Source organism: Neltuma alba, unplaced genomic scaffold (assembly GCF_004799145.2).
Source record: "Neltuma alba isolate B1F8T4 unplaced genomic scaffold, ASM479914v2 tig00010549_pilon, whole genome shotgun sequence".
NCBI lineage: Eukaryota > Viridiplantae > Streptophyta > Magnoliopsida > Fabales > Fabaceae > Neltuma > Neltuma alba.
Genome location: NW_021635416.1, coordinates 301,688 through 328,684, shown reverse-complemented (window position 1 = coordinate 328,684; position 26,997 = coordinate 301,688). Strand labels below are relative to the sequence as shown.

General features: G+C 35.0%; 2 protein-coding genes across 5 annotated transcripts; both read right to left on the bottom strand.

The window, feature by feature from the left end:
• Nucleotides 1-2,306: 2,306 nt before the first annotated feature.
• LOC114756940 (inactive leucine-rich repeat receptor-like protein kinase CORYNE) lies at nucleotides 2,307-9,291 on the bottom strand. 3 transcript variants are annotated; one of them, XM_028945914.1, is made up of 3 exons: nucleotides 9,280-9,291; nucleotides 3,316-4,292; nucleotides 2,307-2,821 (listed from the first exon to the last, which is right to left on the bottom strand). In XM_028945914.1, exons 2-3 carry the CDS (start codon nucleotides 4,203-4,205, stop codon nucleotides 2,509-2,511), a joined length of 1,203 nt encoding a protein of 400 aa, XP_028801747.1. In that variant the 5' UTR covers nucleotides 4,206-4,292; nucleotides 9,280-9,291; the 3' UTR covers nucleotides 2,307-2,508. The 3 variants fall into 3 exon arrangements, with proteins under 3 accessions (XP_028801747.1, XP_028801746.1, XP_028801748.1); XM_028945913.1 differs by lacking the exon at nucleotides 9,280-9,291 and adding an exon at nucleotides 4,797-4,892 and having other exon boundaries at nucleotides 3,316-4,592; XM_028945915.1 differs by lacking the exon at nucleotides 9,280-9,291 and adding an exon at nucleotides 4,797-4,892 and having other exon boundaries at nucleotides 2,307-2,818; nucleotides 3,316-4,592.
• LOC114756939 (ADP-ribosylation factor GTPase-activating protein AGD3) lies at nucleotides 6,357-18,759 on the bottom strand. Of its 2 annotated transcripts, XM_028945911.1 has the most exons (20): nucleotides 18,368-18,759; nucleotides 18,147-18,252; nucleotides 17,055-17,131; nucleotides 15,968-16,068; nucleotides 15,486-15,556; nucleotides 15,146-15,208; nucleotides 12,456-12,500; nucleotides 12,051-12,116; nucleotides 11,919-11,966; nucleotides 11,726-11,821; nucleotides 11,611-11,652; nucleotides 11,170-11,385; nucleotides 10,936-11,064; nucleotides 10,590-10,826; nucleotides 9,877-9,963; nucleotides 9,459-9,800; nucleotides 8,210-8,355; nucleotides 8,026-8,119; nucleotides 7,053-7,537; nucleotides 6,739-6,876 (listed from the first exon to the last, which is right to left on the bottom strand). In XM_028945911.1, exons 2-20 carry the CDS (start codon nucleotides 18,189-18,191, stop codon nucleotides 6,762-6,764), a joined length of 2,505 nt encoding a protein of 834 aa, XP_028801744.1. In that variant the 5' UTR covers nucleotides 18,192-18,252; nucleotides 18,368-18,759; the 3' UTR covers nucleotides 6,739-6,761. The 2 variants fall into 2 exon arrangements, with proteins under 2 accessions (XP_028801745.1, XP_028801744.1); XM_028945912.1 differs by having other exon boundaries at nucleotides 6,357-6,876; nucleotides 18,147-18,759.
• Between the last annotated feature and the right edge of the window lie 8,238 nt (nucleotides 18,760-26,997).

Genomic DNA, 26,997 nt, shown 5'->3' with positions numbered 1-26,997 from the left:
AATGTTTTCACCCTTCCCAACATTTTCACCCACAACATTTTCACCCTCAGAAACCCCCCTCCTCTAGCTTCTCGTGTACGATGATGATACTGTCAAGTCCTCTATTTCCTTCTATCTTTATTGTGCTCAACCCCATTGCTCTAGATGGAGAAGATATTGATTTAGTTGAAGGCATTTAATTTGACCTAACCCAATCAAACATCATTCAATAACACATGGAATCTTACCTGTATACAACATGTCTTTAACCTGTCTTGCCAGGTGGCATCTTCTCCTACCTGGCAAACGTTAGTTGGCCCCTCTGTTAACCTAAGGCATTTTAGCTACAAAGTTGTACTTCCATGACATTTTAGAGTAAAAAAAAAAAATTTCAAGTGCTGGGTGCTCCTCATTATGCACTTTCGGGATATTTTAGCACACTAAAAACCCATCAGTCAAAAATTGAATGGAAAAAAGGGTATATAAAAACATATGTTTATTACACTAAAGTACCCACAGCTTTTGTTTATTATTTTCACATTGTTTCTCTTTTTTTTAATTAAGTCTTAATTTGCTTGATATGATTTTCTTTTGTTCCTTAGGAACCTCTATGAAATTTCTATTTTCTCAAAAATTTATGTCTTGTCCTTGAAAGTATTTAAATATTTTTATATTGTTTAAATAATAGGAAAAATTCATTAACCAAGTAATTAACTTGTCTACCTTTATTTATCCTTACTTAACCACATTATTTTTCTTTTCCTAAAAAAATTATGCTTTGGGATTAGGCTCTTAAAAAAAATTAAATCTCATTTTGAGTAAACCTTCTTTATGCAATTAAATAGATGACAAGTTCTAATTACCATAAAATAATCCAATTAAAATCAAACTATCAAATTAATATTGCACTTTTTCACAAAACAAGAATTTGATTTCATTAAAATATATTTATAACCAATTTATCTTTATTAGAATTTTCTCACAAAATTTACAAATTCTATTCTTTCTTTCCTTGATTTTATTTCTGTATATCTCAAGCCATACATTTGACCCATTCTAATTCTCTATTTACTTAATAAATCTTATCTTAATGGTTTTTTTAAATATTAGGAGTAAAAAAAATTTGATCTTACATAGAGAATCAACCTAGGTTGTCCCTATACTATATAGGAATAGTCTAGTTATTAATTTGAACACGATACGGCTAAGTGCAATTAGTGCCGCTCTAGTTCACATTTGTTTTGATTCACAGTGACAACCCCTATTTACAATAAAAAAAAATCATTATCTACCTTTCACATAATAAACAAACGAAAAATTCCCCAAAAAAGAAAGCATAGTTGAATTTTCAAGAGCTCAATAGGTCAGTTGAATTTCTTTTGGAACTTTTTCAACATTCGTAATGTAAATTACAACTCTTTTAACAAATCTCACAATTTTATTATTGTTATTAATTATATTATACGACAAATTTTTAAGCTTAGAGAAACTAGTGAGTGCCTAAATTTATTAAATTTTTTTTTAACATTAGTAATGTGATTGAGAACTCTTCTTAGAAGTCACACAACTCAATTAATAATATTAATTTAAAAATATGTCATATAACATAGTTAATAACATTAATAAAGTTGTTAATATTGTTATAAAATTTAACAATCATGTTATAAATGTTGAAAAGAATCCTAACTTAAAAATCTAAACAATACATGGTGAATGAGTTTCATCGAGCCATAATATTGCTACAAATGTTAAAAAAATTCTAAAACAACAACAGAGCTCAAGTGCTACTGTCGAAATTTTTTTAATAAAGAGAAACATTGTAAATTGATCAACATTTTAATTTTAAAATTTTTAATTAGTCATTGTAACTTGTGTAAAATTTTGCAAATTTAAGTAGTATTTTAGGATTTAGAAAATTTCAGTGTCATCCTTTTATAGTTTTCTAATGAATAAATGGTAGTGTGATTGATATTACAAACATCTTCAAACCACTTGGATATCTTAATTAAATAAGGATTTTGAATTTAAATAAAATTAATTTAAATATGATCTTTTATTCCATTAAAACTAATTTAACTAATATTAAATTAATAAATTTAATTTAATATTATTTAAATAAGCCAAATAGGCTCATAAATATTAGGAGAATTACAATAGAATCCCAAAGAATAAAAATAATTAATAAAAAAATCTTAATAACAACTTAAACAATTTGTAATGATAACTGGACGAGAAAAAAATAATAATTTCTTAGACTTATTTTGTAATTATTTTTCTGTTTTAGAATCTCATTATAATTCTCCCTAAATACTTCAGCCCATGAAATAAATCCGAAATTCAACACAAGTAAACAAGATAACCCCAAATCGATCGGTTACACCACAATGGATGATTGATTTCGTCATCAGCAAAAACAAAAACCAGGAAAAAAAAAAAGGGGAGCAGGGAGAGAGGAGAGACGCCTATTTGTTTTAACTCAATTCCGATCGTCCTACCCTATCATATTTGGCTATTTTAGTGAGTGAAGAATTAAAAACTGTGAAGCTGCGTTAGCATGTGAACAAGCTCATCACTGGAAGGCCTATCTGCAGGCAAATCTGAGAGGCACGCCGCGGCTACCCTAACGGCCATAAGCATATCGTCTTCATCCCCTTCTCTAGCGATTATGCTCTTATCCAGCGCTTCCTTGGCATCTCCTGCTTGCTGCAGCTGCCTTAGCCAACATCCCATGCTCCCTCCGTCCTCTGCTTCTTCAAAGAATCCATCTCCTGGGTCCCTTCCCGTTAATAATACACACAAGATCATCCCAAAACTGAATATGTCACTTTTGTCACTGTACCTGCTGAAATACATAAAACAAATCAGTATCAACTTCACACGCATACACATGTGCATCCAACTACATCACAAAAGAACAACAACAGGATACTTCCATTGACAATCCACCTTTAATTTCTATTTATTCTTCCATACAACTTTACCTAAGTCTTTTGTTACCATGTGACAAGCAAAACTTGTGGACAAATAATAAAACTTGAACTGTGTTGATTATGCATGTCTTTCAAATAAATAACAACAGTAACATTAGTTGTAAAATGTTACATTAATATCCGTAAGTATTTACTGCATAGCATTGGAATAATCATCAATGAAATTACAATTGGACAGAAGATAACAATAAGAACACTAATGTCAAGAGGAAAAATTTAAACAAGAGCATTCACGTATGCACAATGATCAGCCTCCTGCCTTCCCTTGGGGAATAAAGCAGGACAGATTACCCTAGCAGCAAAACTGATCAGCAATAATAAATTCAAATCATAGTGATTTTCGCACCTGCAATTATGGAAGCACTCGGGGGGAGTGTAGGGAGATGTGGCTCTATTCAAGTTGGGTAGAAGCTTAATCAATCCATAATCAGACAACCTAGGTTCAAACTCAGAATCCAACATTACATTGGTGGGTTTGAGGTTGTAGTGCAGAATCTGAGGAACACAAGAAGAATGAAGATACTGAAGCCCCTTAACCACCCCAATAGCAATCCTCAGCCTAACATCCCAATCAAGCGGCAACTCACTTTCCTTAGCCCTGTTCATTGCATCAGCAAGGCTTCCCTTTGCTACATAATCATAAATCAAGGAAAAACTGTCAGGTTCCCGAACATAGGCCCGTAAGCTCATCAAATTCCGATGTCTTAGACTAGCAAGCACTTCCAGCTCCTTCTGTATTTCTCTTTTAACCCTTTTTTTCCTAATCTCTGGTGAACCGCTTTCAAATGTCGTTAAACTCTTGACTGCAATTGTGAGCCCATTGTCAAGCACCGTTCTGTAACATCTGCCGTTTAGGCTTGAACCGAGTAAATGGTTTTCTTTTGCCAAAGCTGATTGGAGTGTCTTGGGAGAAATTTTCGGGGAAAATATGACAGGACCCTTGAGTATTGGGGTTCGATTCAAATACTGAACAAAGCAACGAACTATAAGAGCAAACAAAACGGAGCCAACAAATCCAGTGACTCCTCCTAGAACAATGCTTACGATAATTTTGCGGAAGTCTTCCCTGTCTTGTGAAGGGCTTGATGGATACGCAATCCCTGATTCTGAATAGTTCTGCTCATTCAACCTTCCCTGGCACTCAACAGTATTGTGCTGGAAGCTAAATACGAACAACAAGAGTAAAGTAAAAAACTGCTTTGTATAATATGAGGAACTGTATCTTTCGGAAGCCATTGAAGCAGGTATAGAGCCACAAATCTTAGATGCTATGCAGGAAGAGAAAGCATGGCATTTTCTAGTTGCCTAACCCATCTGCAAACTCTGTCCCCATGACTAGTTGACACACGGAAGCAGACTCAACGAGCCACCAAGATCAAATTTTTATGCTGATAACATCCGCATGCAGCTCTAACTCGCTCAAACTTTGGAGCAATATGGCAGGAAATAAGTCTCATAGGAGAGGTTATAAGAGAAACGGATCCGTTAAAAAGCGCATCTTTTCAGCTCAATATCGTCACGAGGAAGCTGCAAAGAATCACATTCATTTTTCATCGAATCCCATAATTTATCTTACTTGTAAATCATTTGTTCCTTCCGACGAATCTGAACAAGAATATGAATCTGTAAAAGAAAAAGAATAAATAAACAAATTAGCAACTAGCAGAAGAACCAAAGACCCATTTATTATCTTGGCTCCAGAAAAGAAAAATGAGCTCCTGAAAGAAAACGTTCGACATGATGAGGCGAGTCCTTTTCTTCCAAAACAACTACGAAGACTCTCCCGTCCTTAAAATAATATATTACTTAAAAGAGAAGCAGACAAACCAAAAACAGGAGCGAAAGAGGATGAACTTCCTTTCACTGAGCAAAGAAAGGAGTGGATAGACGAAGGAGAAGAGGGCACACGCGCACTAGGCAGGTGTGTTCTTACTTGCTATTGTCATTCGCTATTGCTCAAAGCGTCTCTCTCTCTCACATCTGAGGGTAGAAGGAGGAGATATACCGTACCCCAGCGACAAAACTGGGTTCCCGCCTTTCTGAGTAGCCAGTAGTCCAGTACTAAGTGGGGTCCACACCCGAAAGCGAAACATCGAAACCCGTGAGAAGAGGAAATCAGAGAGGAAATTGACCGTCCGCTAGCAGCAAACAAATCTTGAGCGTTAAATTAAGAATTTGAGTATGTTTAACTGTGCGTCATCTCATCGCGGAGATTAGTAAAGTGGCCTATTTCTTTATTATTTTCTTTAAATCAATGTGACGTGCTTTTTCAATCTTCTTTTCCTCTCTTCATCTTAGGAAGTTATGTTTGGATTGGCGTTGGACAAAACTGACTTCTAACCCCATTGATTTTTGTAATTGAAATTAGAGTAAAAGTTAGTTAGTGTAATGCTATTTATGTTTGGATAGATGTTTTTAAAAAGTCAGTTGAAAAAATCAAAAGTTGTTTGGATGATTAATAAAAAAGTTAGTTTAATTGTAAAATGATTGAAAAAGATATAGAATAGTGTTTGAAATATTATATTTTTAATGTGATAATAATTTAAAGAAACACGTAAAATTATTATGATAAAATATAAATAGTTTATTTGTAAAATTATAAAATAAAAATATTTGTTACGGAGAAAAATTTGAAAATATATTGTAGATAATTAATTAAATATACATAATAAACAAACATGAATATAAATTAAAATTTACTTGGTCTCTAATTAAAGTAAATAGAACCACATAACTAATTAGATCGTAAACTTTACACAATTTTTTCATAAGTTAGTTAGAAAAATTGATTCAGATTGTGTTGGATAAGTCAGTTAGAAAAGTTACTTTCTTTTATAAGTTAGTTAGAAACGAAACTCAATCCAAACGATCTTCTGAACTGCAATAAGCTACAAACTTTAATTTCACGCTTTCCTGTGTGCTTTTAGCATTCCAAACAAGCCCGTAGACTGTTAGTCTATCACTTGGAAAACCCTGTCAGAGTACTTTAAATACACGTCAATAAAGTAGAGAATACCTGATGAATCTTCTCTCCCCCCATTCATTAATTGAAAAAAAATTATCAGATTACAATGTACTTTACCAAGCTTTTCACACTTCATTTTAAATGGCTTACAATTAATCAACATGAATTTATTATAATTATTAAAATCATTATTAATTAATTTCTCATGACATTTTAATGATTGTTTACAAACATTTACCAGATGAATTATAAATCATAAAAAGAATTTTAAGATGATTTTTATGGTGAGAAATGCAGTTTACTACCTAACACATCCTAAAATAATAATTTAACGCTTAAAAGATTACATCGTAGAAATAATAAACACAAAAATAGGGAGAAGAAAACCAGTTGCCCCCTCACAGCCACAAACACCACCTCTAAAATAAGCCAATGTACACATACATAAACCCCCAAGACCGCACGGCTGCTTCACCAAAAAGGAAGCAAAAGAAAACAGGAATACAAAAGCATCATATCATATTACAGTTTACACAGACTAGAGAGCTCGGCCTCCATGATATGCTATTAGTACTAAGGTGCTCTTTAAACTTAGACCAATGTGGTCACATTTTTGGATTACAACTCCGAGGACCAACAATCGCATAATATGACCCAAGGGATGGGCATCTCAACCTGCCACACTCTCTCAAGCCTTCAATACTAGTGACACCACCTTAAAAAACAACACCTTCTCCCGTTTATCACATACAATAATTTACAAAAACCCAATGTTTCATATCTTAAACTACTTGGAACTTCAGTGCTCCTTTATTTACTGAATAGCCTTATCCATTTGAATCAGATAATAAAGCAAGCACTTCATTGTCATCAAAGTTTGACCGTACAGCAAGGTCAAGGGGGGTTCTTCCCTCTTCATCAGCAACTTGAGGTTCAGCTCCCCTGCGTTATTTAATTATTTCAGTGGGGCATTCCAATAGCATCGGCTCAATAAAAAGTATTCTACGAATTTTAAAAACTGTCTTTCAAAGATCTCAGGGTAACTTTAACCTAAATGAGCTGTAGATATATTGTACGAACTAATTAAACCATTATACAAGTGTGTATATATAAATCACCTTGAGAGAAGTAATCTTGCCAATGTAGATCTTCCTTTGAGAATGCAGCGGTGGAGAGGTGTTTGGCCTCTCATGTCAGTGGCATTAATATTTGCACCATACTGAAGAAGAAGCTCCAGCATGCCAATGTCAGCTGTTTCACAAGCAAGGTGAAGTAGGGTACACCCATCAAGATCATTCATCGTCTGATCGTCTTTTGCTCCCACCATATTCAGGGGACAAGTAGAGGACCAATCGAATGAGTTCCCTACTAAACTAGAGTTGTGATCACGGCCTGTCTGCTCTTGTAATAGCATCACTCTGGCAAGGGTTAAAGAAGAGCTGCATGTTTGCTCATAAACAGCATTAACATCAACTTCATAATTAACAATGTAGCGGTACACAGCTTTTTTGTCATTAGAACGAACAGCTTCCCAAATCTGTTGTGCCACCAAGAGACGATATTGATTGTCTTTTGACTTGTGAGCAAAAAGCTTCTCTGCGTACTGCAATCAGGGAAAAATTAGTTTTGAGGCCGTCAAAATGTTGGCCATTAGAAGTTAGCAGGGAACTAAATAATAACCAAGACAAATACCTACTAATGTTACTGTGCCCACCATCAAAAGAATTTTAAGAAATTTTAAGAAATACCCCATCCCATAAAAATTTATTATGATTAGTAGCTGTTGAAAAGCTAGAAACCCTGGACATAAAAAATGCGATGCATCTCTTTTGTGTGAAGCCTGGGTTTTCTTTATTCAACTTAAGATTCAAGTGCCATACTGATCTGTTGGAATGGCATTATCTTAGTGTAATTACAAAAACTTAATCCATCATCGTATCCCATATTCCCTTGAACCCCACATCATTGTTAAGTTTCTGTTTAGAGGTGTACTGTTGTAGTGTCTTAAAGCACCTCAAGTTCCCCTTCCTCTGTCAGTAAGTGCTTGAAATACAAGATCCAGTCAGGAGAATCGACACATTGTACGAATACCTTTGCATGGATGAACTTTTCCTTCACAGATAAAGAATCAGACTGACAAGGTTTGCTGATGAAGAGAACCTGTGGTTTGTCGGACTTACTTAAGCTTCAAGAGAAAAGGAAAATATAAGCAAGACTTGATCAAGAATAATCAAAATTGGATTAAAGAACAGATATGCCAATGCAGATTCTCTACCCTGTGGGGACAAGATCAATCTGAAAGGCACTTCTTGAATGCAACAATTCCTCCCAGACTGAGTTGGCAAAAGTATTCCCAAGTGATTGAAACAAACTTATCACAGAAGGTTCCCACACTTTAACATCCAATGTTAGAGACCTAACCTGCAGGAAAATTCAGAAGAGGAAGCTGGATGAACAATCTATGCAAAGTAAATAAACAATCCCGATAAATAAATCCTTCCTGCAGAACATCTTGGAAAACAAGGTAGAGCAAAAGTTGAATGGACAAAAACAAAATATATCCAACAAACTCTTAACCTCCATCCTAATAATATAACCACACAAGAACGCTTGTACCCTCTAATTTGAGCTCATTACAAACAAATAATTCCTCAACTTACAAAACTTTACTAAATTCTTAACGCTGCTTTTAGAGGGCAATGTTTTTCTAAGCCTTTAAGAATTTTCAAAAATGTTATATCTCTTAACAAAAGACATGACATTGTCATAAAAGAGGGGTATAAAATTCAAGATCGAGATGCAAATAATTAATATGGAAGAGAAATGGAATTCAAGTAGGCATATGTATAGATTGCTGCGAGGCAGCAGTAAGCACACTGGATAATAATGGTTCTCCAAATTACCAATATACAGGGAGGCATTCCAACAATTGTCCATTCAAAAGCTTCTTTTTTCGCAAAAAGGGTTCACAATCACCCAATAGAAATCTTCATCTATTCACATCAATCGAACAGCACACTCAACAATTAATACAGAGTCATCAACATTATCTTCTACCAATAAGAGCCAATTATTTGCTATTGTGAAATGGCCCCCACTCCCAAACTTGATTAAAAGCTAACAACGGCTTGAGGTATTTTGTGAAGGTGATCAACTTTATCAAACTAAATATCCACTTGAGGATTGAGGAATGTTCTGCAACAATATTTTAAGGATGTAATGCAATTTTTTTAAGTACATAGAATGTTATTCCATAAATTCGTTGTTTGCATAAAGAATAGGAAACACTTTAGAAGTAAAAGGAATTATGCAAAAACATAGATTTGGATTGCTGAAACTTGCCACCCTTGTGTCAAAAAATTCCGTCATCAAGAAATTACCATACTTCATTCTAATTCCTTTCCCAACTTTTATAATATGCCCATTCACAAACATTCCTAAACCAGTTTACCGAAATATAGAGAATTCAACCAAACTTGATATATTGAAATAGACAAATGGTTAGTACTAGCAGTGATGCTTACCTTTGATATGTGTACACCAAGATTTCGGTGAACACCAGAACACTCAATGCAAACAAGAACACCAAGATTTAATGATGCCCAATCAGGTTCAGGCGCCCCACAATCAGCACATATATCATTTCCACAAACTCGTCGCAAAACATCAATTGGCTTCTCATTTTTTATACATGGTCGTTGCTGCTGCTGCAAGCTTCTTGAGGGGCGTTCCATATGTGCAGAAGCAAGACCTCTGTCCGATTTATATTCTTCCACAGCAGAGTGATCAAAATCTGAACTTTCAAAAGAACTACTCTCACTGGCAGACCTATTATGACCACTTCCCATAGGACTAGCAGGGAGACACTGATAAAATTGGATAACATTAATAAAAATGATGAAAGTATATATCTACAGAGTCAGCATAAGCTTCGAGATGTACCCTTTCAGGAATCTGAGAACTCAGCAATGAAGCAATAACACCAGTGATCTTTTCAATCCAATCCATTTGGTCCAATGCACTCTCTGCCTGCACTGACAAACATAATTAAGTACAATTGAGGAATCAAACTAAGATATGAACCACAATCAACAAACTGAACCGAACCAGCCGGTTCAACCAAAAAACTGGTGAACCGGGCAAGAGCCGATTTGGTTTAAGAACTGAACGGGACACAAATAGAACCAGTGGCAAACCAGTCAAACCGTGAGGTGAACCGGTGAAACCGGTAAAATCCGGTGTGGATAGTTGATGAACTGGATTGGATAATTATTCCATTTTTTCTCTTTCAGTTCCTAATATCTCAGTCATTATGGACTTAAATGAATAATGATTTTGGTATGAATGATTATTAATTTTCCTCATCGAGGAATCATAAATATCAACATTCTCAATATTGTTATACTTTGTTATTATTACAATCAAACTATTGTTGTATTTTCTTACATTTTGTTATTAGTGATTATTATTGTTGTTGTATTTTGTTATTTTTAATTAAATTATATAATTTTAATATGATCGATTTGATCCCAGTTGAACTTCATTCTGACCCACTGACCCTTGAACCATTACCTCAACCAGTTTAATGTCCAGCCCGGTTTTTTGTTCCTCGCTATTATCATAAATAAAAAATCCTAAAAACCATATCAAATAACCTGCAAAGTGTAGTTCTTTGTTGGCGAAATGATTCTGAAGCAAAACCTCAGGTCTGATTGGTCAGCATCAACTTTGATTGTAGACGTAAGCAGATTCACTGTGTGATGAGCAACAGATTTTTCATCATGCACACCACCACCATGATGATGATGATGATGAGAAGACAGCCATCGGCTCAGGAGCCCAGAACCAAGCTCAGAACTATTCCTCTGACCAGAATGTTGACTGCTAGACCCCTACCAAAAATAAACAAACCACAATAATGTAAAGGCGACTTTGACATGAAGGAGCATATTAACTACAATTATTTGTAAACCAACTTTATTTTCTCTACAGATTGCTTACAGATTTGCTGCACTGCTTACGATAGTAATACAACATTCCCCGACTGTCAAGAACAAAAAACCTCCTTTTCCAGTCACCCCTTAAGTTTGAAGACCGCTTTGAAAGATAACCTTGTCGAATTGTTTGAACCTAACATGATGTAAAGATAAGAAAATTAAAGATATATAAAAAATTTAACCATTGTGGGGTAAAGGATTATCTTTCTGAGCAAAAATTTCCAGGCCTCTTTTCAACCTTTCCCTTGGCAGCAGATTGCATAACTGCCTCTATCATTTTATGTGAGCTTCTACCAATGGCTTGTATACCATCTCCATTAGGAGACCCATTAGAACCATTTGAGGACCACCTACTCTCACGATCAACCTGCCTTTTGTACTCTTGCATTCTTTCATTTAGAGCTGCTTGCTCATAGTTGGATCTCTCTCTTGACTGCTGAGCATATGTCAGGACCTGCAGAAGATGTCTCATGTAAATCATTTTAATTGCAAGAGATAACCACCCATTATTTGGCAGTTAACAATAGTCCCATCAAAGAGAAGCCTTATCCCACTAGGTGGGATTGGCTACTTGGATTCCATGACACTAACAATAATCTCATCAGTGAAAAAAAAAAAAAAATATATATATATATATATACATATATGCTCTTGTTTAAAGATAAAAATTATACTGAACCTGGTTAATATATGGCTCCATTTGGTGCAATAACTCGTAACCCTACATGTGAGAGAAGTTACACATAAGCATGCTGTGAAAATAAATGTGAACATTTGAAAATAATATGATTTACCTGTTTGAAGTAGCGAAGATGTGCATCCATGGTCCCACTGACTGCTTCCAAAAATTCAAATCTCTTCTTGGCTTCAACAGCTGACAAAGCTGTAACCTGAACAGAGATTTCAAGTTTATTTGTGGAGAGCGGGAAAGGTCATTGTAGCAGTAATTAACTATATGGAACTGTCAACTGATAAAAAATTACTGACCAAATTAAATCGAGCTTGCTCAAATGTGGATCTTGCATTATGAAGCTCCTGAAATACATCCCATGTGTTTTAAAGATGTATAATATACAAATAAAAAAGGATACCCTATTTATAAGACAAACAAATGCTTACCTCTTCAAGAGCAGTAGCTACATCTGTTTTTGTGCCTTTTCTTAAAGACAGGAACTTTTCACGAGCCTGCAGTTATGAACTTCAAAATTTAGTCTGTTACAAATTATACATAAATTGTCTTTGTAAACCATACAAATGATCTTCATTGATCAAATGAGAAATTTGCTCTAGGCGTATTTTAACATTTAAGAGGTAAACCAGCCATGCAATCATAAGATAAGAATGAAATTTGAACAATAAATGTTGACAAAAAATTCCTTATCTTTTCCTCGTGGTATAAACAAGGAATTTGATTTATCTTGATTTTCAAGAAAATAGTCAAGTTCATACATCCATTAATTAATTTCTATTTGAATAGAGTATAATGATCTAGAAATTAAAAGAAATTAAGGATCAGATATGTACTTGATCATAAATAAGACTGGCTTTGTCAAAACGCTTGCGTGCCTCCTGCACAAAGGGTGATTACCACAGATGAGAAACTACAAATGCAAAATGACTAACATCATGAAATAAAGCATAAGTAACCACTTTTAACTCATCTTTAAAACCTAAATTAGCCTAGTAATGTCAAACTTGTTAGTTGTTTGTGCAGTTCATTATAAAAGGGAATGAAAAATGATCGTGAATAATTATTGTAATATATATTAAAACATCTTAAACGAGAAATGCTGACTTCATTCCACAGTTGATGGAGGGAGATATATAGAAGCTTATGTAATATTGTGCTGTAATGTTCAGGGAGTGACCCTTGTAAGGACAAAGGAAGGAAATGAATGAAGAAAAATAAAAATAAAGTGATGCAGTTGACAGGTTTTTCCCTTTCCTACTGCCTCTGATGAGCTTGGGGACAATTGAGAAGTATTTTTTGCTATTGGACAGAGAGACCCAAGAATAAAAAAAATTAGATAAGCTTCAATTGTAGAGACAAAGAGTGGGTTCCCCATGCTTGCTTAGGTCTCCATCCATGCTATGGCAGAGCCTCCCATTGAGTAAGCACAAGTTATTATTGCGTATTTAAATGATATTGGTACAGAGTGGAGAGGAAAGGAGAGAGAGTAGGGAACTGAATTAATTTCTTTATTCAACCGTCAGAATTGAATACACATGTAAGTATCTGTATCTTCCTAGCAAGCCCTTACTCTATCTTGACTTCCAAACCGAAGTGATTATGAACACTCGCTACAATTGGCTGTGTAATTATACTACTCCTCCAGCCACGTATCAAACACATCCCAAAAGAAATCCTTGGTCACGAGGATAAAGTGAGGAGGTAAGATGGTAGAAAAGGAATCATGTAACTACCCGATGAAGGGAAGGTCCTCCCATAGTGCATCCACTATTTTTGTGTTCTTCCAATAGAGACTCTTAACATGTCAAATGCATCAAGGAAATCCTCATCCATGTGTTCTGGTTTCATGAGCATCATAACTTGCGACTCTTGGCATTTGTTACCACTTGCGTATTTTTCATTGCATTAGTAGCACAAGCCCTTCTTTCTTCACTCAACCATTTCTTTCTTACTCAAAGTCATCATTGGCTTCTCAGTAGAAGGTGAGGACGCCATTGAGCCAATCCCCTCTCCCCCCAAAAGGAATAATCCTTAAAAAAAATAGAGGTTTGAAGTTTTGGCCATCAATGCCCCTATTATCGATGTTGATGGTGTGATGCTTAGACTGACACGTGTTTGGACTCGGGCTATCTACATCATGCTTGCTAAAGTGGATGGTTCAAATGCATTCACAAGTAATTGAATGTTAAGGCGTAAGCCACCAAGGAATCCACTTTGGTTAACAGGTCGTCAAATTTTTTGATGTAGTAATCAACAATGCCAATCATATTCAACTTCTTGATTTACCATCGCATTGATATAGCGAACCTTTAAAATAAAGCCTCCATTTCACAAAAGTATTCATCCCACAGATGTCAATTTCACATCGCTTTCTCATGAAATTAAAGTGCCACTTGAGAGCCTTCTTCAACAAATGAATACTCAGAAGACAAATGCAATGTTCTTGGGGTGTTTCGTCAATGGCAAAGAATTAACAGCATCCATATGCCCACACCCAAAGTTGATGCCATCAAACTTAGGGAACTCTACTCAACTATGCTTTATTGGTGGAGCACAAGTTGCGCAGAGGCCCATAAGTGCTAAACTGGGGGAATTGTCGATGTTGATTTAGAGTATTGGATGAGCTGTCAGCATGATGGTGGCCATTGATAGCCAGCAATAGCGCCAAGCCATTGTTTGCTGTCACTAAGCTTGTGGTGTGCTCACTTCTCTAACGCCACAAGGCTGGAAAGGGCTTTGATACCAAATTGGCATAGAGTAGCACAAGAGAGACAAAGAGGAGTAGAGAACTGAAGTAATTTCTCTATCCAATTGTTAGCATTGAATACATGTGTGGGTTATTGTATCTTGCTAGCAATCCCTTATTCTGTTTCAACTTCCTAACCAAAATAGTTACAAACCCCCACTACAATTGGCTGTGATTACACTATTTGTCCTACTACAACGTATCAGATATGGTTCTTCTCCTCACAATCTGATTTTTAAGAGTGGGTCCTTCATGCTTCCATAAGTCTCTATCAATTGCCATCAAAGCTAAATGTCATGTAAAGGGTTAACTATAGAGTGCACAACCTAGTGGCTGAAGTGATTTTTGCAAGGTGTAGCTCTCAAGGAGGTAGATTCTTCAAGAGCAATGCGTGTGGAGTTCAATATATGACAGCCACAAGTACTTACCGAGGCATTTAAGTGCTGTAATGCTTCCCCCTTACAGGCCAGATTTCAAGGGTGGGTTTCCTATGCTTGCTTGGGTGTAAGCTCCACATATCTTAATTCTGATTCCAAAATAGGAAATAATATATAACTTTCACCAAGGACGCCATTTGTTTCAAGGCCAAGAACTCTTGCTCCACCTCAACCACTCTCAACCAATAAACAATTGAAGAAAAGCCTCACAAGAAAAAGTAGATATTGAAAATAAAGCTACTCCCATAACAAGTCATGAAGATGGAGTTGCCAATGTTCAGCCAATAACCAGTAAGGATAGGGTGTATCATAAAAAGAACATATTATGAGGAGAAAATACCTTGACTTCATGCAAATCGATATTAACAAATTGGAGTAATCTGTCATTTAGCATATGTTCAACCTGAGGAAGAAAGTAGTCTGTGTCAAAAGCATAGCAAACTTTGTTGAACCACAAAACAAGCAAAAAAAGATTCTGAGCCATAAAGATAAGAGGCATAAAGAAGAAGGCTAGAACAATTCTTCCAGATGGTTAACTGCTAAAAGTGATTGTAGGAGATAGCTTCCAGAAATAATTCTCAGACCTATAGCAGTAACTCTAGTCCCTCTTCCTAATCAAATGGTACAGGTAGTAATTACACAACCTCAACTGAAAAACCATTTACATCATGATTTTATACCTGTGAACGAAGGACTTCTTTGTATGTCCCAATTTCTCTCAAGGCTATAGTGAATTTGGTCATAACAGGACCTATCAGTGTTAAAAGATACTCAATCAGTGAAATCAGAAATCATTTTGCTACTGTTTGGAGTAAAGAATGCCATGCAGGATAAAAATGAGATCATGAATATTAAATTGCCTTTACTCTTTAAGACCAATAACCTTAAATTACAGAATAATAAGCAAGAAATTATGTGAAGGAGAATTTAAATTGCTATAGCAAAAGGGTAACTCAGCAAAATTGCTTAATAATTTACTTGCCATTTATGTTTTAGCTGGGGCAAACAAAAACTGTGAGAGAAGAAGAGAGCAGTAAAACCACCAGGATAACACTAAGTGCTTTCATATGACCACAAAAGAAGGAGCAGTAAAACCCTCAGGATAATGCATATGTGCTTTCTCATATGGCCACAAAAGAAATTTTTCAACATCTAGGCATACCTCCAAAAGCAACACTGATGGGATCATTATGGCCTCCACCAAAAGTTTCCAAAGCACTTGCAAATGCAATGTCACCATCATATGCCTCCCCAAGTCCTTCACTAGAAAGGCAAAAGCAATTAGAGTGTGCACCAAGAGCAATACCATGTAGTAAGAATTGACTATATCAAATAACTTCCAAATTGATATATATATATATATATACACTAAAATTTTCCTTTTTGGAAAAACAAAAATAGTAATAATAATAACCAGGTAAGTCTTCATGTTACTTTGGTATCACATCTCTACTATATCACATTCTCTCCATTATTTTGAAAGTAAAGGAACGAGCAGATAGGAAGAACATAATTTTGAAAGGACGGGAACCAAACTAAAGTTAAGAGGAGCAGTGCTAAAGATATTAGTCCCTAGATCTTTTGCAGGGAAAATTTTGCATAATGCCTGCCTCTCACTTGAAAACAGCTCTCCATTTATTTTTACACTAGCTAGCAGTCATTTATGCGTGGTATTACTGTCGAGAAATCCGCAAATCTTGGGTGCCTTGTAAGAACTGGAAGCGGTCCCTCTTTATAAATTTTATAGACTTTGGCAACAGCGTTTTTTTGTTTTTTGTTTTTTGTTTTTTTTTGGGGGGGGGGGGTTATGGCTGTGTCTATGCTCTTCTTTCAAGTCTTTGGCTAAAAGGGAAGGGGCCTATTTCGAAGCCCCTCTTTGGTACTCTTTGCAAGAACACGGCAAAGGAGTTTCTCTTTGAAGGCTTTATAGTGCACGAGCTTCTCTGCTCTTGCTGTGCTGTCTTTTAGGCCTTCAGTTAAGGTTAAAACATTTTACATCATTGAATTTCTTCTTTCTCCCGTCACCAAAATATATAGTAATAGCTATATCATAATGTAAGGCATAAACAGAGTTCCAGCCAATCCAGAGCCAAGGTAAGGGGATTTCCTACAGAAAGTGTGGACAGCAAATTTACTTCTTTTTTTTTTTTTTTAAAGATGTTTTCACAGAAAGAAGCTCAAGATCTTATGACGGTTCATGGTTATAATCAGAAGCCATTAGTAACAACAAAATAAAAATGACAACATACGTGTATTTTCTGCACCCTTTGTAAAATTTCAAACTTCTCTCTCTCAAAGATTCTGAACTCTCCTCCAGGCATTGTATCTGTTTTACAATACTACCGCACATTAGCACACATCAGGTCAATTAAGAAACAACCTATCAATCTGATGATAAAGTGAAGTGAGCATATTGTAAGAACTTCCAAGACAAACATCGAAGGGAACTGTGTGATGATAAAAATGCAATGCAAAGTGCTATAAAGAACAAAATTATTGCACTGGACAGCAGAAAATCACTCAAAAATAAATTCAAAGGACAAAAGTGCTAGTCATGAAAACCAACTACTAATATCCTAAGGAAGCGACACTAGTCACAAAAATGCATACAAGTACAGGGATTTCTAGTTATTCATCCAATCAAAAATATGTCAAATATATTCTAAAAGAACTTAATTGCAGTAAAGGAAAGAAGGGGAAAAAAAAAAAACCAAGAGAACTCACTTTTAATGAGCGTTTTAAACAGATTTTTAAGTAGGTTGTATCTATGGTTTTAGTGACAGTGTAGGATTCTCTACGCTGACTGTGGATCCAGATTCAAAATTAAATACTTTACACAATCTCCGCAATGTATCGAAATGTTCAAGGGCCTAGAAGATCTACATAATAGTAGGATTAGCATTTTGTTGGAGAGAAATGGAATGATTGAAACCGGGTTACCGACATGATTTACCGTAGCAGGAGATAATAAATTGTTGAGTTGTTCAAGAAACGAACAAGCAAGAAGTTATTGGTATGAACCACGCAGAAATATTTGCCTCGAGCAGCACTATTTGCATCGTGTTACAAAATTTGAGATGTTTTTAGTATCAAAACCACATACAATTATAGATAAGGGTGTGTGAGGTACCAGAGAGGTAAATTCAGTGTGTACAGTTAAAAAACAAGGACAAGATTGGACAGGAATAGCATTTTACACTCTTAAGAGCATACAAATAAGTTCCATAGCGCATTCAAAATGCCATGGAAATAGCTGGATCAAGTTGTAAGCTAGTGTAATCGTCCAAAATAAGACAATGGATCCAATTTTGAAAGAGAATTTGAAGGAGAGAGTGAGTGACCTGCTTGCGAAACATAGGAGAGTCGTCGAGCTTTGCGAATTGCATTTTTGCTGATGTTTAGAGTAATAATAAACTACCATTACCATACCACGAAATCAATGCCGATCTTGGCGACACGAAAACCAATCAAGTGTTATCAGCAGGAAAGAGGCAACAGTCGAAGCGAGATCTCAGGATTTTTGAGTTACAAATAAATCAAAGTAATCAAACAACTAAATAACCTTTTGCCACTGAATTAAAACATCAAAACCAGCATTGGCATGAATTTCACGGCCCTGAAGCTACCCAAGAGCTCCCCTTCCCCTTCATCCTCTGCTAGCAAGATTTTCCTTTATTGGATCCCAGCAATATATTTGGTCTCAAAACCCCAGAAGAGCAAGGACAAAACCCTAGAAACCCCACCACAAACACAGGGAGAATTGTTTAATATGCTTCCAGCACGCACACTGTTACACCGCAAGTCTACTTCTTAGTCATGGACGCTTTCTTTTTATTCTTGAGGATGCCAAAGTTAAAGGGCAAGTCTTGGGAATTGAGCTCGATGGATTCAGGCAAATTCATTTCACTACGAATCCATCAGTGTTACACACGCACAAATTGATTAAAGCGAGAACACAGGGTGCCTTTTCCTTTTCCTGCCTCCTCCTTTTTGGGTTTAATTTAATTTAAATAATAATTAATTGAGACGGAAATTGGGAGTGAAACTACGTCGTATGGAATGGACATGGCCAAGCCTAAGGCTGAGGTCTCCCCCCAGTCAATCAAATCCCAAAGAGAAACGGCGTTCCTCCGGCAGCTTCTTCAGTTTCTGTCAACTTTGCAGAGGAGAGAAGCATGAGGTCCCACACACGCGCTTGCATGGAGCGTGGGTGTGAATCATTTCTGGGCGGGCGCCAATGCCGGGAAGAGCGGGATGTCCGCACGAGATGCGCTTCATCCATATGTGCTTGGCAAACTGGCAATTGAATCCTTAAATTTGATGTTTCTACTTTTAAGAAGAAAATGAAAAAAAAAAAAAAGAGCATGAAATTGTGAGTTCTTAATTTATGAAGTTAAGAGTTGAAAATGATAAGGAGTAAAGTACACTCAAATTAAAATTTTAAAATTCAAAAAAAATGACAAAAATGAGCTTTTATTTTTTCTTGTAAAAAAACCTTCAACCCCTCGGGGGATGCCACTGCCAGCTGCCTGCCGAAGCCACACTAGCCACCAACGTGTTGCCTAGCAAGAATCCAATTGAACGGGCCAGTAGTTCGATTTGGGTTAAGTATTGAATCGGCCACAAATTGAACCGGTGGCAAACCGGGAGTGAACCGGTGAAACTGGTGATAGAACCTTATCTTTATATGGTTTTCTCAAATGTTTTCTGATGTTTTGCAACACTTCTATTCTCATTATGCATGCATTTATAGCGATTTGATTGATTCATGCATTGCATTTTGCTGTTTAAGGGGTAAAAAGGATCAATTTTCCCTCCTTAATTGTAATTGCCTTAATGTGTAATCAGTTGGTCTTTACAAAGCTCTTTGTTGTGATTTTTCAGGCAATTGGAGAAGGACCTAAGACCCAAGATGGAGCACTGACAGAGCTATAAGGTTATAAGGACCAAAACGCAAGATTTGGAGTGTTTTGCCTCCATAGGAGCTGAAGTCACGACTTGGATGCCTTTTTAGTGGAACTATGCGTTTTGGAGTTGACTCAAGACTGAATGCTCTCTGTTTCCCCAGGTCGTGACATGATATGCTGAGGTCATGTCCTAGGCCCCCGAGTCGCGACCTGATACGTCTGAAATCGCGACCTGAGTGCGTTAAATGAAGCTATGTGTTTTAGAATAGGTTTCTCAACTTCTACACCTAAGGGGGGCAGCCACCACGAAGACACTCATCCATTCCTCAAATTTGCATAGGGATGAGCCTCCATCAACTCCTCTCAAGACTTCATTGATCCTAGACCCCAAATCATCATTTTTCCTTACTTTTTCACCATTTTCTGTGATTCTGAACCAATTAAACCACTCCAACCATCTTCTTCTTCATTTTTTCAACCCCGTTTTTAGTATCACTCATGGCTGTTCATAGCCGGAGCAATTGTGATTAGTTTAAAGACATAAGAGGCTAATTCTTTAGCCTCTTGGTGATGGAGGATGAAACTTGAGCTCAAAGACTTAATCATGGAGTTTTTCTATAGTCTAATTTTGTACTTAACGTTGTGTTGAACATTTCTAGATTTAGAAATTTTCTGTACTTATGTGAGACTTAATTTATGATTGTAAATCTTGTGTTTAGACTACTATAATATATTTGGATTGGATGCTGTTAATGTTGATTTATCTATATAATATATCAGTTTGAATCTTTATGTTTAGTTTATTGTGAGTGTTCATTGATGATTAATCTGTTTACTTGATATTCTAAGTTGTTGATTGACAATCTGAGGGCATTTGCATCATCTATTCATTTACACTCTAAGTGGTTTTAACAATGTTTTAAATGGTGTTAATTAACTTTGATCAAAGTGAGCTTTCATTAACTAAAACATTGGACCCAAGTGATTGCTTGGGGGTTTTCATCAGACTTGGAGATTTCTAAACTCCTAAATCAATTTAAGAGCCATGATAGCTAAGTCTTTGTCATCAAGAGTCTATTTCATATTACTTTCCCACTTAATCCAAATCATTCCTTCATTTATTTAAAATACCAAAAAGATTTGCTTCTTTGCAATTTATATTTACTGCACTACTTTTTGAACAAATTAAACCCCTTTTTCTTTACCCAAATCATTATGTTTTTGAAAACTAGTTTAATCTAGGTTTTTCCAATAAAGCGCTCCTCGAGAAGAACAATTAGTTGTGCCTAATACTGCATTATCTGGTACAATCACAATCTTGATGACCTGGAAGGCGACATTCCAGTCCGATCAATTGGTAAAAACCGGCATGAATCGGTAATGAACCAGTTTGAATAATTATATTGCTATTGATCCTGTTTTTTCTCATTTAGCTCCTAATATATCAATCATTATGGATTTGAATGAATTTTAATGATAATTTTAGTATCAATAATTATTAATTTTAGTTATTAAAGAATTGTAAAGATCAAAATTCTCAATATTGTTATACTTTATTATTGTTACAATCAAACCATTGTTGTATTTTCTTGTATTTTGTTATTAGTGAATTATTATTGTTATTGTATTTTGTTATTTTTAATTAAATTATATTATTTTAATATGACCAGTTTGATCCCGATTGGACCTTGGTCTGACCCACTAACCCTTGAACTACTACCTCAACTAGTTTAATGTCCAGTCTGATTTTTTGTTCCTTGATTATTTGTGAAAAGTAGTAGGGTGGGATTTAATCTCACCACCCCATGGTTATTTAGGCCAACTAAAAAAATAAGTGACTATTGGGTCACCAATGGTATCTTAATATTATAATGCAAACAAAAATATAAGTGAACTCTTTTTTTCCACCTCCAACTCGTGGCAACATTTTATTTGAAAATGACAAGTCTTAATTGGGAAATGACAAGCCTAAACTTGAGATTAACAAGGCATTTTTCTCTAATACATAACGTGAAATAACATGTGAATCAATTAAAAATGACAATAATTTATCTAGAATGATAAGTTTTGATTGTGAAATGACAATAAAGGTGGCATTTTTACTAGGGCTGACTAGTAGGCAGGACAGGGTAGCATGAAGGTTAGCCTATAGTTTGCCCCATTATAATTAACAGGCACGGGTTAGCCCATAACCTAATGATAACCCATTTAAGCCCGTACCAAATGGGTTGGGCTGACCGGGTAATGAGGTAACCCGTTTATTTTTTTATTTGTTCCTAAGTTTTATTCAACATAATTGCATTATATTCTACCTTACAAAGCTGCCAACAAATTTTGCATACTAAGTGGCATACCAAATATGAAATAACAATACCATAATATAATTTAACAACATCACATAATATCATCCAGATTCAATCACATAATCTCATACAAAGTGACAAAAAATCAAAGTTTGATAAAAGCTCCAACTTCCACCTAAAGGCTAAAAGTTCATACAAGCATCTAAGATTTGATGAAAAGCTGAATAAAAAATAATATCATCAATTAATCATCCAGCTAGATCTTGAGTATGATCAATATCTGATTTGATCGTGTTGTTACGCTTTAAGGTCAAATGCAAGAAATTTATAACTGGATCCAAGGGATGTAGTATAGCAGTGTAATCTGGGTTGTGTTCACATGGAGCTTTTATTGATGACCTAAGTTAGACTAAATGCCATGTAATGTAATGAAAGGGGTTTGGGTTTTAAAATTTAAATTGAATTGTGAATAAAATATATGCAATAAAAATAAACCTAAGCCACTATATTTTTGGGTTTTTGATAAAATGATGATGGAATAGGAATGGATGACAGTGAGCCTCTTGAAAATGGATTAATGCAATCATTGTTCATAAAAGATAATAGGAGTTTATTTTTACTTTTAAATGGAAAATCTCAAATATCATTGAGTCTAATGTCTTAAGTCTTGAATCCAATCCTTAAGACATTGTTAAGTCCTCTTAGTGTGTGCTTGTGATTAGTTAATGCATCAAATTCAATTAAAAATCCTTTTCTTCCAAAACAACTAACATAATCATGATCAATGAAAAGGAAGTACGTAGTCAAACCTAAATATATATACAATCGCATATATTGAAGAGCACAAAATCCTCATTAACCAATCTAAAACCCAAATTAATCATCCTACAGTGATTATAATCATAATCAAAGAGTTTGACTATAAATTATTATTCCTAAGACCTGGGAAATCACAAACCTATAGCTACACTAAGGATGAAATAGGAAAACTCCCCCACTGAGCTTGGGAACTTAAGCACCAGCTTCCATCTTTAAGAGGGTGGAACCCTAGCCCTTCATAGCTTTAGGAACAACCCTAATAGGAGTGAAATCATCAGCCATAGCAGCTAGAAGTAGAGGAGAATGGGATGGGATGAAAAAGAAAGTAAAGGAAATGGATCGAGAAGAAGGTGGAAATAGAGAGGCAAGAAGATGGATGAAGAGAGGTGTATGAGATGAGAGAACTGAGTGTTACTTTGAAAATAGGGTTTCTAGATGTTTAAGGGGTTAGTCTGGGTCGGATTATGTGAATGGGTGCTCCATTTTCATGTTTTAGATCCGACCTGGCGTTACTGATACAAGGACTTTGCCACGGCGAAGGAAAATGTTTGCCGCAACGAAGGTATCTTGAATAGACACTGATGCACATTTTCACACTTGTGCCGTAGCACATATTTTTCTTGGCCGCGACGAACAGTTCTATAATCAATACTCTGAGTTCTCATGTTGTGTAATCCGTTGGTCTTCAATCTTGACTATAATTCTTAAGTGTTCTACAATGAAAAGCAACTATTTGAAACATTAATTGTCCTAAAAATTAATTGAATACAATTAATAACCAATTATGACAATTTTATCCTAAAAAAGACATTAACTCAAAGTAGGAACTCTTAATCTAAATTAAACACAATTATCACTAAAAGAGCACTAACTCATGATAAAAGCCTTGAAAATTATATAAAATAACATAGAAGAATTGGTTGAATCAATATCATTATCATCTTCTTCAGAATCACTTGAAATTGTTGAACTTATAGCTGCCAACTCTTACTCTACAAGAAGAAAACAATTAAAGACAAGTTAGTTCATTAATATGAGGAAAAACGTGAAGCAATGCAAACTGGAAATGATATAGAAATTAGCTAATTACTAACAACTATCAACATTAACAATATCCAAATTATTAGACGTAGGTCGATTTGTACATAGCCAATTTTGAGCACATATGAGTCCCTCAGCCATCTTTGAAGATAAAAAACTTCTAAAAGTATGAAGTACTCGATCCCTAATACTAAAAGCAGATTTTGAAGAGATTGTAGATAGTGGTGTAGCCAACAAATCACGTGCAATGAGATAGAGAACTTTATATTTGGAAGCATTTACTCTCTACTATGCCAAAAGGTCAAACTAGGATCAGCAAAACCAACTAATCCAGCTTGAAGATATTCAACAATCTCAGAAACTTGCTCAGGTTTCTTACATGTGCTTGTAGTGGCTAAGAACTCCTGGTAGGTAGGATCATGCCTAATGGACTCTTCAACATCATGAAGTAACTTATTGTTTACATTACCACTAGTAGTATCCACTTACTCCACAGATGGCTAAGATAATCAGAAGGTCTAACATTGACTGCATATTGATCATATAAGTGATACAAGACACTCATAACATACTTCAATGTAACCTCACACTTTTTGGGATCATTGGGAAACGTTCTATCAAAAGCAATATTAACATATGTCAATTTGTATCTAGGATCAAGGATCACCCCTACAATCAGTAATGGATTCATTTTTCCCATATCCCTCTAGTACTTATTGTACTTTGATTGCATCATGATGGCCATATCAGTCAACAATGAATATTCACTATTTGCACTTTTATGGAGGCTTGATTGGATTGCTACTATATGACGGAAGCATGTGTTTGTTGTCACATAGTTGGATCTAGAGAATTTTAAAGTCACTAAGTAGAACAACCTCAAGAACACAAGAAATGTCATATCCTAGTAATGTTAACCCAAGAAATGAGGAATATAAATTAGCCCATAAGTAAGCAGGGTAGTCAATAAAGAAATGACACAACTTTTGAATTGAGATCAAACCGAGACCGAACTATTATTTTCAAAATATTTGGTCAATATTAAACAAATAGGAATGTAGACTGAAAATTCAAAAAATTCCCTAAAAACCATGAAAAATAGTACAAAGGGTATAGAACAATGTTTGAGGTCTAGAGAGATAAAAAGGGGATAAAAATAATTTATTTATATTTTTCTGTATTTTCCTAGAATTTTGGCTAATTAAGGAAAAATTGGACAAATTGAATTATTAAAAATATCTAGGGGCCTCAATAATTCATGTAAAATTAGGAAAATTATTTAAAGGATTATCATGAATTTTAAAATTGTTCCCAATCTCTAAAAATGTAGAGCTTAGTTTTAAATTATTTAAAGTTGAAATTTTTTATCAATGAAGGGCCGATTCAGACAAAATTCAATTGGAGGGGTTATAAGCTAAAATAAAATTTGAGAAAATTTGGGGAATCATTTCTCATTAAGGGGAAGCTATTAGTGTAAGAAAATGAATTTTTGGAGACAGAAAATTTAACAGGATCTGAGAAAAATTTAACCGATTACGTGAAATTACATAGTGTGTTGACCATAAGCTTGGTGAGGTCAAATTGTTCCCCATTATTTTGACTTGAATGGTGCCATTTATAGGAATTGAGGGCTAAAATGGAATAATACAAGTTATTAAAGGATATAGTTGGAAGAATGGATTTTTGAATAACATATGTAGAATTTTTACATATGGATGATTAAGTGTCCTATGAGGTGGCATTTTGCATTAAATATAGAGGACACCTCAGCCCCCATGTGGCGTCATATCAAGAGAGAATAGAAGAGTTTGTACATGTGTATGTGATAAATAAAAAAAAGGCTAAGATGGTAACATGTGGCAAGTTAATCTATGTTTATAAGTATCAATCCCTCTCTATTATTTCCACCTTTCTTTCAGTTTATTTGGAGCATTGGAGGCAGAAACGTTTTGGCCACTTGAGGAGGAAGAAGAGGAGAGAAAGAACAAACTAAAACCGAGGTGAATCAAGGGTGTAATCAAGGTAAAAGCTTGTCTCTCCTATCTAGTACGTCACTCCCTATAGTTTGATGGTTTTAAACTTGGTTTTGGTGAAGTTTGATAGTTGAAACCCTCGGGGGAGGGTGCTGCACAAAATGGTCTTGATGATTTATGATTAATATTGAGTTGTTATATAGTTTAAAGGGCTAGAAATGATTGTTAGATAGTGATTAAACTTGATTATTTGAGAGATATCAACTTATGTATTAAGGGGAAACTATTTAGCTAAATGGAGATGGATACCCTAGGCTTTGATTTTTGTTATTTTGATGCTTCCAACAGATTTAGAGGGTGATTTTGTGTAGGGATATAAGGAGAACATATGTTTAGAAGTATTAAAATTGAAAATGGAATTTTGAACCATAAGGTGTTAATTCGGCCAAGAAAAGAAGTGGTTGGAGGAGTTGGGTTGATGAATCTAAGTTCAAAAATGAATTCTACATGAAAAATTATGTAGGGAACACCTATGGGAGTTATAGAAAAATTGATGATACTAAAACCCTAATTTAATTGAAAAAAGGGGTAGGGTTTTAGAAAGAATTGTGTAATTAATGGTATGATTGATGTCACATCCTGAAAAATTTTATCTAGACATAAAGAGTTAAAAATTAGGATGAGAGCCAATATAGAAAATAGACAGAGAGAGGAAACAACTTTTGATGTGAAACCCTGATAGGGTCCAAATTGATATTTTCGGATTTATCAATCTAGGAATTGTAAAACGGGAAAATTTGAGAAAAACTCTAGAAAATTTCCAAAAAATGGGAAAAAACTGAATTAGAGGTTTTGAAACCTCAATTGAGGCCTGGAAGATGGAATTATTATAAAAATAACTTGTTATGGAATTTCCCGTAAATGAAGGTTTTTTGAGGAAAATAATAGGAAATTAGAGAAAAATAATTATTTTAAATAGTTAGAGGCTTCAATAATTCTGGAAAAAATATAAAATAATTATCTAACTATTAGATTGAATTTATAAAATTGGTTTTAGGTCTTGAAAGCACAAGAATTAATTTTAGAGAATTTATTTCCCCTAGTTTTACTAATAAAGGCCTATTCAAGGAAAATACAAAATAAATACTT

Excerpts from the sequence above, each read along its gene's own strand:
- LOC114756940 (XM_028945914.1), bottom strand. The coding sequence starts at position 4,205 with ATGGCTTCCGAAAGATACAGTTCCTCATATTATACAAAGCAGTTTTTT. Across the intron at positions 2,822-3,315 it reads GAGTGCTTCCATAATTGCAG|CAGGTACAGTGACAAAAGTG; the intron begins GTGCGAAAATCA and ends TATGTATTTCAG.
- LOC114756939 (XM_028945912.1), bottom strand. The coding sequence starts at position 18,191 with ATGCAATTCGCAAAGCTCGACGACTCTCCTATGTTTCGCAAGCAG. Across the intron at positions 12,501-15,145 it reads TCGATTTGCATGAAGTCAAG|GAGGCACGCAAGCGTTTTGA; the intron begins GTATTTTCTCCT and ends CCCTTTGTGCAG. Across the intron at positions 11,386-11,610 it reads TGGAGCCATATATTAACCAG|GTCCTGACATATGCTCAGCA; the intron begins GTTCAGTATAAT and ends CATCTTCTGCAG.